This window comes from Gekko japonicus, unplaced genomic scaffold, assembly GCF_001447785.1.
Source record: "Gekko japonicus isolate JY-2015 unplaced genomic scaffold, Gekko_japonicus_V1.1 scaffold14, whole genome shotgun sequence".
NCBI lineage: Eukaryota > Metazoa > Chordata > Lepidosauria > Squamata > Gekkonidae > Gekko > Gekko japonicus.
This window is the reverse complement of record NW_015176452.1, coordinates 1,521,413-1,534,749: the sequence shown is the minus strand read 5'-3', so window position 1 is coordinate 1,534,749 and position 13,337 is coordinate 1,521,413. Positions and strand designations below refer to the sequence as shown.

The 13,337-nt window shown below is 44.1% G+C and overlaps 1 protein-coding gene across 1 annotated transcript in view; it reads right to left on the bottom strand.

Annotated features, from left to right (window-relative positions):
* Positions 1–13,337, bottom strand: part of KIF1A (kinesin family member 1A) — a 128,729-nt gene that overhangs the window by 50,934 nt on the left and 64,458 nt on the right. Inside the window, exons 21-27 of the mRNA XM_015426810.1 lie at positions 13,294–13,331; positions 13,072–13,144; positions 12,539–12,632; positions 9,605–9,753; positions 5,580–5,758; positions 3,848–3,985; positions 2,376–2,624 (exon numbers count right to left, since the gene is read on the bottom strand). Coding sequence (XP_015282296.1) covers positions 2,376–2,624; positions 3,848–3,985; positions 5,580–5,758; positions 9,605–9,753; positions 12,539–12,632; positions 13,072–13,144; positions 13,294–13,331 — 920 coding nt within the window. The remainder of the gene's footprint in view (positions 1–2,375; positions 2,625–3,847; positions 3,986–5,579; positions 5,759–9,604; positions 9,754–12,538; positions 12,633–13,071; positions 13,145–13,293; positions 13,332–13,337) is intronic.

Genomic DNA, 13,337 nt, shown 5'->3' with positions numbered 1-13,337 from the left:
ATCATTTGCCCAAAACTCTATGGATAAACTATGGGATCTTGGGTGAATGCTAGAGCATTACCCCTAGTGTGATGAAGTCACTTTCAGCTTGTGCCGTAAGTTGCCAGGGGTTCCGATTGCGCCCTACCCACATTGTAAGTCCCCACCTCCAAGGTATGCCTTCACTTCTATCTCCCCTCCCTCACATTCTAATTCTTCTGTATTTGTCTCCCCCTTTTATTTTCCACTCTCATTCCTTCTCACCCATACCCTAGGTCATGTGGAACAAGAAAAAACTAGTGAAAACAGGGCAGGACAGAAACTGGAAGCTCCTTCTCCCCCCCCCCCCCCAATTTCTCCTCACTTTGTTGAAAGTACGAGTGCCATTGAAGGTGATGTACATCTGACTGTGAGTCCAATCATGCACTGGTTACTTGCCACATGTTGGGCGTATCATGTACTTGAGACCAAAGAGGAAGCTTGGGATAGGGATGTAATTGGTTACTGTTCCATTCTAATGACACTGAATACACATTATGAAACAGGCTGAAATCCAAAAGACTGAAGAAGGAATCATTTGAGAGCCGCAGAGACTGAGAGACAGAAGCAGTAAGAAGGGAGAGGGGGAAAGTGAGGGAAGGGAGGACAATGAAGTCGAGGACTGGAGAAGGGATTGCAGAAAGAGGCCATGTATCATTAAAAGAACAGAGTAGGACAGAGGCACTAACCACAAGATTGGTGAGGTGCAAAGACGGCATGCTCAGACCAAAGAAAAGCCTTTCAAAAGGAAGACAAAAGTGAAATAACCCCCAATTTTGCTAAAGCTTTGGAGATAGAGCCAGCAGCTAAAAAAATAAAAAAGGAAAAAGAAAAAAAAATCAAAGACAAGGATCCAATCAAAGCACACTTCACGAGAAATGTGAACGGCACAGCTGCTGCATGGGGGAGCCAATTTTGTGTGACTCAAAAGACCCCCAAGAACAGTTCATAGGATTGGGGGAGAGGGCATTTCCTCATTGAGCTATTTGGTAGTTTGGCCTGTTTTGAAATCTCAAATCCCCCAAAAGGAGAAAAAAAAAGGAAGAAGCCAGCTCTTTCGGTCTGAAACTGCAGGAACTCTTCCCCCATCTCCCTCACTGGATTTTCTACGCCCTTTTCTTCCCTCTCCTGCTCCCATTTTCCTGCATCCTACTTGAAAATTAGGGGTTACTACCTCTTGCCTGAATCCCAAGGGAAGAAGCTCACTGAGGATAAAATTATGCCTGATATAAGCAGCTTCTGAGCCCTAAACTCTTGTATGTGATCCTGTGAAGGACAGAGGATTAAAAGGTAAGAAATATTTGGTCCTGCCTAAGCAGAATGGATTAAACCAATCGTCGAGCAGAGACAAAGAACAGGCAGCAGGACAGTGCCTCATTAGAGTATGTAGACATTGCCAGAACTGGCTGATTTTCCACTTCTGTACATAAGGGTGATGAGGGCGTTCTAAATTTATCACTCGCCAAATCAATTTTCAGTCTCAAAACAAGAATAAAGCCTTTAACTACCATATATGGAAATGGGGACCAGCCAGATTTACCTCCCTAGAACGATTTATCTCTAGTGAGGGTCTCTGTTGAACTGCAGTGTGGCAGAAACATCCCCATTCCCTTACCAGGCAGGACAATTAGAGCAAATGATGCTGGAAGGATGTATTAAGTGTCCTCTCAATCCTGGAGTTCCTCTTTGCAAACTAAGTCTCCATCAATGCTATGCAGAATATCCAAACTGCCAGTCTTGCACTGTATGCGATGTACTCAAGAGATGCTTGCTCTATTTCTTCCTGAATGGATTTACTTCCTACTTGTAGAACACACCGTAAATCAGCCTTTCCTATGATACTTTGTACCCTCCCTATCTCCTTTTTAAGAAGCAACTGTAATGTTCAATATCCACATGAACAATGTGGCCTCAAAAAGCAACCACTACCTTTCGTGGAAATCTCAACAAATATAACAGAATGCTGGAACTATAAGGATATTATGGACCAGTTTACTAGGAAGTTTCTATACCATGTGATTTCTAGGAAATCCTCTTGCTTCTGAGACAGTATAAACTGTATTTTTTTAAAAAAGTCTGTGCCTAGTAGAGAAACCTCATAACTGCAGAAACTTTGGTTCTGCTGACATCCACTTATTAGTGGCTGCCTCTCTAGAAACACTCTCTCATGTTTTCCTTATTGCCAGCTATCTCACTATCAGTTGATCCCTCCTCAGATGTGGTCAGACACATACTTTTTGTCCTCCTAGAATTCCTCTGTCCCTGAGTGCCTTCACATGGAAACAGTGTCAGAAAGCAGGTCTCTTATGCGAAAGAGCTAGTTCCTTCCCAGCATGCTCTCCTAAGACCTCACCAACCTTCCTACTAAACTGAACAGGGGGGAGCGGTCGTAAAATGGATCCCGGCCATCATACAGTGGGTACTCCGGAAAGATGTCTTCCTCCAGGTCCTCCTCCTCCTCCTCCTTCCCCATGTGCTGCTCGTCAGCAGGCTCGGTGATGTCGGAGTCAGGGTTCGAGAAGGTGGGGGAGGGGGTGAGATCAGCCATGCGCTCGCTCATGCATGTGTTGAAAATAGGAGAGCTGTTGCAGCCAGAGATATCTGAACTAAGGTTAGTACAACAAGATAGGAGACAGGTTAACACCAGCTATTCCAAACACACACAGAGACTAGGCTTGCTTTGCCTTTTCTGTTATACCAAGCAGCAGTGTTAATAAGGAGAGGAAGGGACAAAACCTTCCAGACTAAACACATCTAACAGAGGAGCCACCAATGCCATCAGCTGAGAACAGGGAAGATCCAATGCACGCGGTAGAAATCCCCCAAAGATCATCACTGGAACAATTATGTAGCTTTGTAAAGTAAAGTTCTTCTGGCCCACTGGCATCGCCCCATTGTAAATCTTGACAATGAGTCATATCTCAACTATACCCAAATATGTTAAAATTCAGTGGAATATCCCCATCAAACTGCTCTCCAACAATTCCCAGCTGATGACATCACATTTTTCCAGTAGTTGGATGGGAAGCACATGAGAACACACATTATATACTAGGCAGTATATAGGCAGATATTTACACTCCAAATTACACACACACATACACACACACAAATGTACAAATCCTACATCAGAGTTTCTAATCATAACCTACTCTGAAAAATATTTTTCCCCCCAGCATAGTGTTCACTCCAAACCAACTAGGAGGATCTTCTACATGGTAATATGCTAGTAAGGACTACTGGTCAGAATTCCACAGCATCCATTGGGAATGAGTCCTACCAATATAAGATGTCATGGTTACAAGAAGTAGTCCTGCTTACAGGACTACACGCTGATAGAAGCCTATACAATGTGGACTACGATGGTCCTCCTGGATCAGAGAAATTACAGGCTAAAATGTCTCTTTTGACTTTGCTGTAGGAAATTCCAGCAATCGGGGGCAGTGTTTTCAAGGGACTTTGTGTACCATGTAATTAATTGGACGTAAGGCATAATTTGCAAAAAGGTCCATGTATGTGTCAGTCTGGCAGGTAAGAAGGCACAACTCATGCTTTAAAAGAGCCCTTGCAGTGATGTAAATGGAAGTCTGCCCACTCAAGTATATAAATTTGGAGTGCAAAGAAAGCACCTTACAAAGAGTAAGGTGCTATACAGTTGTCTTGGTATATGATCTAGTCCTCCAATTCACAGGAATCTCTGCCCCACTGAGGAAACAGCAGTTGCCCTGCATGGAACCAGTTGCCTTTATTCAGCCATGCAGCATTTCCTTCCTTTTGTGTTTGTCTGGCTTAGCATGATATTTAGATGAAGGCAGATCAAAGCTCTCACCTGCCAACCAGCCTGAACCAAGGGAAGCGGTCATAGAAGGGGTCTCCGCCTGTCACCACATTGTCACAGTCTTCTATAACACTAGAGGGCACTTCAGCCGCCCGGTCATACATCTCTCGCATCAGGTCCAACCTCTGTCTGCAATGGTGGAAGGGGGGGGAAAGGTCAACACACAAAATAGTGGCTATGAGTAATGCTTTCCAGTGTTCTTTCAGTGGGAGGAGCAGCGAACACACCAGAAGATAGAGACAGAATTCAACAAGATCTGAACATGCTGGAAAAGTGGGCAGATATGAACAAGATGCAATTTAACAAGGATAAGTGCCGAGTTTATTTATTTATTTTTATTTTTGGATTTATATCCTGCCCTCCCCGAAGGCTACATCTGGGTGACAAAAATGAGGAACACACATACTGCATGGGGGATACACTTCTGAGTAGCAGTTTGTGTGAACAAGATTTTGGGGTAACGGTGGACCAAAAGTTAAATATGAACATTCAGTGTGATGCGACAACAAAAAAGACTAATGCAATCTTGGGGTGTATCAACAGAGGCATAACATCCAAATCCCAATATGTCATAGTCCTGCTGTACACTCCATTGGTCAGGCTGCACTGGAGTATTGTGTGCAATTCTGGAGGCCTTACTTCAAAAAGGATGTAGACAGAATGGAATGTTTAGTCTGGAGAAGAGGAGGTCGAGGGAGGATATGATAGCTCTCTTGAAGTATTTGAAGGGCTGTCACTTAGAGGAGGGCAGGGAGCTGTTCCTGCTGGCAGCAAATGATAGGACTTGCAATAATGGGTTAAAATTAGGGGTGGGAAGGTACCAGCTGGATATTAGGGGGGAGGGAATTTACAGTGAGAGTTGTGCAACAGTGGAATCAGCTGCCTAGGGAGGTGGTGAGCTCCCCCTCACACTGGCAGTCTTTAAGCAGCATCTGGACAAACACTTGTCAGGGATGCTCTAGGCTGATCCTGCATCGAGCAGGGGGTTGGACTAGATGGCCTGTATGGCCCCTTCCAGCTTTGTGATTCTATGATTCTACTTGCATCCACATCACTATCTTAGATGCTTGCCATGAGAGGCTGATGGTCTGCTCACTAAGGACACACTAAAAACAGGAGAAATCTCCTCCATCCCTTGGTTAGGAAAGAACCCCAAAATAATGAAGGCTACAAGTGCAGGTGCCTTTCATTCAGCATGCACACAGAAAGTATTCACATGATTGCTCTGACATGTGCAGGAACTAGATTTCAGTCTGTTGTTATGATCATCAAAACGTGAAAACATCAGTGGCATGCCAAGGCTCAGCCTAGCTTTAGCATATGCCAGCCTGATCATGTGAGATCTCTGCATAGGATTAAACAGCAATGTGGGCAATTAGGGTGGCCATCCTGGTCCACAGAAACATAGGTTAAAACATCTGTTTTGATTCTGCTGTAGAAAACACCAGCTATTTGTGGTGGCATTGACATATTTTGAACACTAAGCACAGAAGACCGGTTTTGCAATCCTGCTAACAAATCTAGAAAACATAATCCACACCTGCTTTTTCAAAATACCAGAAACTGAAGCAGCCATGTAAACAGGCCCTCAAATAACCAACACTGCAGGTTCCACCCCTCTTTGGCAATACGTCTGTATCAGAACAGTCATGACTTCTGTCAAGGTAAAGTTAAGAATGCTTTCAGCCAGGTGCTGCGGTGCTATTAAAATATCACAGTCTACCTGAGTTTCTCCAGTGTCCAGTAATGGGTTGCTCCGTTCTTCTGATCCTGCACTTCTACAGCCACAATGGTCCTTGGGAAAGGACGTTTCTCACGGTCTTTAGCAGCATCGGGAGGCAGCAAGTCCGGAGGCAGAGGGGAGTACAGAGTGTCTGTGAGAAGCACGAACTGAAACTGAACCTGGAAGTGAACAACCATGATTAATATTGATTCATGCCAGAGGTCACAACTTGGAGCATCCTATTCTCTTACACTGCAGCTATGATACCAGGAACAGCATAAAGCAAATAACAATCTTGAAAATTCACTTTTTGAACCAGGTTAGTAGAAACTGCATTTGACTGATCTCCAGTCACAGCATTTCTTATTCAGAATCTTTTTAAAAATACTTTTAAAAAGACTCAGTATTTATACAGAACTACCTTTTACCAATGCAGATATGTTGTTTGAATGATATAGTGTTCTGCTTCTTTGCTCTTCTCTGCACCAAATTTTAAAGGAGATAAATACTTGGCAGTTTAAATAACTCTGGCTCTTTTAAGACCACTAATACTATGCCAGTTATGGTAATATGATATATCTTCATAGGATCAAACAGTAATCTGGAATGGGATGGTAATCCAGGACCAGAGAGATTTTTTGATCTTGCTGTAGAAAGGTTGCAATCCTATACACATTTACTTGGGTGCAAGCCCTACTGAACATAGTTGAGACTACTTCTAAGTAAAAATGGATAGGATTGGGCTGCACATCCCTTGGCACATTCACACTACAGAGTGCCAGTTTGACCTACCTGAAATTAGTTCTTTATTAAGAACATAAGAACTCCTTTGTTGGATCAGACCAAAGTACATGCAAGTAGTATTCTCATTTTACTCACAGATCAGATGTCACTGGACATTAGCAAACAAATTGTGAAGGTGATGACTTTCCCCTATTTTTGCCCTGAGCATCTGGTAATTGCATATATTTTGGCTTGATAGACTGAGGTTCCATTTAACTATCATGGCTATTGAATGATGAATAATTTTTAAAGGATTAAATGGGAGAAGGGAGTTTCACAGTATATGGAAACAAATTCTATCATTTAATACTGCATTGGGTGAGGCAGTACACTTCATTTTGTTTGTCCTGAACCCACTGCAAGCAGTTTTATGGGGTAACCAACCTAGACCGAGGGTTGGTTCAGATGACATACAAAACAATAATATAATTAAGCTAACCATAATTTATGTTCCAAACCTGCAGCACTATCTTAACTATGGTTAGCTAGGATACCTCCAACCAGGATCTGAAGCTGGTTTAACAATCTTGCCTATAGCTCTAGCAAGTACCAATAATCAAAGCTTCATGAATGCAACCGGCCCTCCTGGCTAAAGACAATGAAATAGCCAGTTCACACCTCAGCAAGAATCTGACATCTAGAAGGGACACAGAGACTTGAGGGGGGCAAGAGTCTAGGTGGCATATTTCTAGAGATTTCAGGAAACGATTCTTTGACCCATAAAGGGGTGGGAAAATAGAAGAGATAAAATCCCTTGGCACAGAGGGAGAGGGGCAGTTTTGGCTAATTCCATCTGTCAGAAGGGGCTCTCACATCTGGACTCCATCTTGAGTTTATCAAGGGTTATCTTTGTCCAGACAGCAGACAAAGGACTGGCTGTCTGGACAAAGACTCCAAGGTAATAGGAAGCTTTTAAATAGGCTGCCTTAGAATAAGACCAGCTAGGGCATGTATAGAGTTAAGGAACAGAGGGATGTGTGTTCATTCATTTTCTTTGTCTTCCTTTGCTTAATCCATTGCAGTGCAGAGCAAGTGTTTGAATTTTTTTCTTTTAATAAATTCTTTACTATTTTAAGTGCTGGTAGCTGTTCTCCAGATTGCGTTTCACAGATTACAGCAAAGCTTTTGACATGAAAAGCTATGGCCAGTCTGGCAAAGAACAATAGAGGGAAAACTCCAGGAGATTGGCCTTTCCCCCCAAGTCTTATTGTGCCTTGGCCACCAAAAAGCAAAAGAGTTAAATGGCATCTCTTGGGTCAAGCTCTAAAATCGGACAGAGCACAGACACAGAAACATCCAATTATTACCCAGTATACTAAATGTTTTCAACCAGCAGATTACCTCAGATCCCTCATGATCTGCAAATATCAGAGAATCTTTACCCTTGCACACCTTTTGGAAGACATTAATTCATACGGTCGCCATAAGTTGAAAGTGACTTGACAGCACTTAACACACACAGTTGTTCTCAGTATCACTTAGGCCTTGACTCTTTGAACATGCTTTTCAAAATGGGCACCAGACAGCTGGTTGATACATCCCCAGTTCCCCAAGCATGTGCAAGTGTGATAAACTTCGGGGAGGGCGGGATACAAATCCATAAATAAATAAATAAATAAATAAATAAATAAATCTGTCCTCCTGGTATCCAGTTGATGGGAAATGTGAAATGCAGGCACTAGGTGGAGCCTTTTATCATAGAAGGGAAGCTAGGAGTGCTGGCCCTTTTGGCAAGTAATTGCCAAAATGACCAGCTGGTGGGAGTGTACCAAAGGAGAAGGGAGAGATAAACCCCTCCCAGGGTCAGTCAGGCTGAGGAAGGAGTGCATCAAAGGAGGCAAAAGTGCTTTGGCGGTCAGCGTTGCCATTGTACCACAACAGCCTTACAGTCTACAGTCCCCTTCCCTTCACAAAGAGCCTTCCTGAACCATCATGTATGGCCCTACATCCTTTACAGAAAACCACTCCTGATGATTACATACTGTGTACAAATGCAGTATTCCAGCTTAAACCCATTCCCCCCCCCCACTGATGCTCTGCAGCCACCCCACCTACAGAATTGCCTTGCAAGTGCAGCTCAAAAATGAAACCACTCTTGCCCTGACCTGGATAGCCCAGGCAAACATCTCATCAGATCTCGGAAGCTAAGCAGGGCTGATCCTGGCAAGTACTTGGAAGGGCAACCTCCAAGGAATCCCAGGGCTTGGGATGCAGAGGCAGGATATCAAGCCACCTCTCTGAAACATCCTAGCCCCACTAGAGATAGCCAGGAGTCAATTCTAGGCTTGCAAGCACACACACACACACACACACACACACACAGAAAATACTCACCCCATAAATAAATAAATACATACATAAATAAATACATAAATAAATACCACTCTTGTCTTCAGCCAGCTCTTGTTATCACCAAGCCTCTACCTGCTCTCAGCTCTGCCTGGTAACAGACTCCTCCCTCCACTCCTCCCTCCAGTCTCTTATCAACTCCTTCTGTGCATCCCACAAGGAAAAGAGAGCAGCACCAGTGTGCTGTCCAGGCTATCTTGATTGCCTGTGTTCCAGCAACAACATGCTTTTCACAGGCACCCTGTTTACTTCAATTGCACAGAAACAACAGGCTCCGGAGGGGGCTGGATGAATGGAAAGAAAGCAACCGTGCTGTTACTCTGCATGAACCCCACTTAAGGCTCACTGCTGCCTTGTCTTTGGAGATAAGCTGTGTTTCCTGCAGAAAAGTTAGCTAACACGACTCCTTTTTCACCTGTTCTATCTAAGCAGAGTAGGTTAGCAGCAGGGTATCTGGCATGGAAAAGAGAAACAGCAATGCAAGCGGAATCCTAGTTCCACTAACTAATCACAATTAATATAAACCATGGTTTAGTTGTTATGTCTGAACTGACTCGGACAGTAAAAATGTCTGCATTCCCACTCTCTCCACATCATATGCTACTGTCTATCTTCCTCTCTTTTGCCTTTCTAAATGCATATTCTAATACCTAATGTGTAATATAATTGTAGTTGAGTACCAATGTGGTACAGTGGGCTAAAATGGATAAAATGGGGAAGCAGAGAAACAGGTACATTAGCCTGAGCACCTTGGAGAAAGGGCAGGATAAAAATGGATGGATGGAATACAACAGTCTGACCCCCATCACATTCTATGTTATACTAATAAATAGCCAGAGAATGAAAATGGAAAGAGCCCCTTATTCACAATGGCTGTGAAAGAAAAAGCGCACCTTCTTCTTCAGTTCCACACTGATGGCATTGGCCTCCTTCAGGAAAATGGCATTGCCCCACAGCAGATCTCGCAGAGATGTAAACTGGTACCATTTCCACTTCCTGAAAGCCCAGAGTGCCAGCTCAAACTCCCGCTCAGTCCATTGTACTGGTGACAGAGAATGCATAAGGTCACTGTCTTCAAAAAGCAAGTCACAGTACACAGCTCACAACATTTTCTGCTCGAAGAAAACAGGTACATTAGAAGAGAACGAAATTAAGATTGGCCCTTGGCTTTAAAACATACATTATGAACTACTGAATGCCCTCCATTTTTTCCTATTTTGAACAAAAATGCTCAAATGACTGGCTTAGGATCCGATCAGACAACGCTTTAGATCCGTGCGAGGCACAAGTGCCTCATGGATTTAAATGTAATGTCCAGACATCAACATCTGGGAAACATCCGTCTTCCATGAGCATCCCGTTCTGCCACACTTCGGAGCCGTACTAAAAAGGTACTACTTCAAATCTGGAGTTTTCGGTTCCCGACGGGCCATTCGAGGACTTTTCCCATCTGATCATTCCAGCACGCAATTAAATCTTGATTCTGCACGTGCGCAGATAAACAAGGCCGCAATATCACACCTATGCGCATGTGCAAATTTTTTTTTTTTAAAAAAAACCCACCGTAAGTGCCTCTTTCAGTGGACGCCGTCTAGACAATCCACAGCAGAAGCAGCGCGTGGTAAGGCGATTCCCCCGGGGGGAATCTGGTCGTGCGAGGATGGATTAAAAAGATCGGGATCAAATGTGAGCCAGCATAATGGCGGAATTAGCTGCCCATCTGAACACACCCTTAGACCTAGGCTAAATGTTTCCACAGGCACAAGGATTTCTTCTTATGAAGCACAATTTTCTTGCTTCCCACAACAGCCTGAAATGCCCCCTGAATCCTTTCCTGGAAGAGGGCCTTTGGAAGAGGGCCTTCCCGTAAATCAAGATTTCAGAGGACATTTCGCAGTGCTCTGAGAGGGGGGAGGCAGGAAAATCACAGGCGCTTTCACACATACTAAATAATCCAGTTTCAACGCACTTTGCAACTGGATTTTGCTGTGTGAAATGACAAAATCTACTTGCAAATGGTCGGTGAAATGCATTGAAACTGCATTATTTAGCATGTGAAAACGACACTACGGTCTGAGCAAAAAACCTAAATAATAATTGAGATAAATCTCTCAATAAACCATCTTTTCTAATTGGGTATTTTCCCAGTGACCATCTATCATTGCAAAGCCCCAGCTTGCTCGCAAGACCCTGTGTCAAGAAACTGGACTTGTTTAACAATTTCTTGATCTTTCAAACTTGGATCAGGATTTTGGGCCTAGTTAGATTACTGAAGGCCCCTCGCTGGGCAGTAAATGTCACAATTACTTGCAGTTTCAGAGAGAGAGAGAGAGATAAAGGATGAGATAGAGTTAGATATAGGTGCAAGTGAGATCACAGGTCTAAGGGCTTCAAGGCCAGAGACCAAGAGAGAGTTCCATACTCACATTCCATCTCATTAGAGCAAGAAACCCTGGGCACGGGAAAGTTGCTTGACTGTAAATAAGTATCAGCTGCAGAGGTAGGTGGTCACACATCTTAGCAACGCACCTGATTGGCCAACATTATCAGGCCAGCTGCAGGCAGTGTGGCATAAAGCAAGACCATTCATGCTGCTTCTAGCCTTCTTTTCTAGCCCATTCTCACCTAGGGTTGCCAGAACCCCCCCCCCAACAGTGGAGGTGGGGGTCCCTCACTGCCAGACCCTACCACCCAGCTGCCGATCAACTGGCTCATGGGGGGACTTACCAGTAGAAAGAAGAAGGCCTAGGCCATGTTGCCAGTGTCACACAGGAAGTGATGGCATCACACCAGCAACTTCCGGGTGATGCTCTGGTACCTGGACAAAAACTCTGTGGTAGAAGTCGGTTATACTATAGTGTTTTTGCCCAAATACCAGAGTGCTGTCTGGAAGTCACCGGTATGATGATGTCACTTCCTGTACAACACCAGTGACGTGGCCTAGGCCTCCCTTTTTCTACTGGTAAGTCCCCCCATCCCCTGCTGGCTACCAGGAAGGACCTGGCAACCGTAGTTGGACCTTGAACAGCTGGAACACTTACTCTGGGATTTTTGACTTAAGAGTTCTACCTGGACTTTCTATGTTCAGTCTGGCCAGGTAACATCTGGATCAGATGACTTAAAGCCTGATTAAGTATTGTAGGCCCCTGCCACACGGGCAGGAAACTGCAGAGGAGAAGTGTGGCTGTTTGCCCCGGGGCAAACTAACATGCAGTAAAGCGATCAGACCTACTGTGGAGGTTCTGTGGAGGTACTGTGGAGGTTCCATGGCAAGGGAGAGGTGCCGATCACAACACATGCCTGCGCGCAATGAAGAAGCGCGCGGCGCGGCGAACTGGTTTTCTTTTTTTGTGTACACTACGAATGCACATGCTCCGTTGGGTGCGTGTGCGCATCCACGGAGACGTGGGGGAAAAAAAACCCTTTTCCGCAAGGGGACATGGGCGGGCGCCGGATACCACCGGAAACGCGATCAGACGCCCGCCCTTGCCCCGCAGTTTCTGGAAACTAGTACCTCCAAGGTACTAGTTTTTTGCTGCGCTTTTTCGGCAGGAAGCCTCAGTTGTGCCACGGAAGCACTACGCTTCCCAGATGTGCTGGTGAGATCGCGACCGGAAACTCCGCTTGTCTTCCGTATCTCTTGCGTGGCTAATGTTGCGTGTGACCGCAGCCCTAGGTTAGCTATTGAGTTTTATAATTTTCCCCATTTTTGCACTGCTCTTATATTTGTGTGTGTATGTCCTTGGATGTGTGTACTTTGTACCTGAATACAAATCATTACATGCCAGGATGCCCGTAACTTAATTTTCCTTTCACAGAATTCATACCTTCATCTTCAGGCTCTTCCTCTTCCTCATTAGCTTCAGGGTAATATCTTGATTCCATCTGTTTCTGTAAAGCCTCCAATTTACTCTCATAATCCTGAAGGTATAAGAAGTTAAGCATTTTTATCATCTTCTTTGTGGTTGCTGTGCTTTGATGCTAAATTTTTTTGTTAGCATGAATTCATTCCCTGAAGTAATCTATGTAATCCTTCTATTTTCTTGGTAACAACCCATTCAGTTTACTGGACTACAGAGTTTCATGAGATCATCCTCCATACAGCCTATGGCAACACTTCCAGTCTTAAACTGTGTGGGATATTAAATGGGGAATATGAAAGGTCCTTGCCCTTTGCCATGGTTCATTTTATGAAACTGTATAAGGATTTGCTTTTTATCCCTCTTGGAAATGAAGTAGGGTGTTTGGAAGGTCTGCCCCATTTTGGAACTAATGATCTCTTCTATCATTTACAAGCATTGCTATCTGCATATTGCTGCTCTGATGAGCTACATTAAAATGCATTATTTCTGCTACATACAAGCCTTTGCTGCTCCAGAAGATAATTAGCTTCCTCTCTTTCCTTTCGATATTGATCTTCCAATTCCTGAAGCCTACATGGAAACAGAAATGAGAAAATAATACATCGGTATGGATAAATTACAGAGGACTTCATTCTCTATTCTCTGCTACTTTATCTCAAACTTCCTTTGTATTCTCCATCCCTGCCCTAGAACGCTTCCACACTTTTTATTCTACACACCTCTGCTCCATCTCCTGCTTCATGTCAATGCCTTGTTTCTCCAA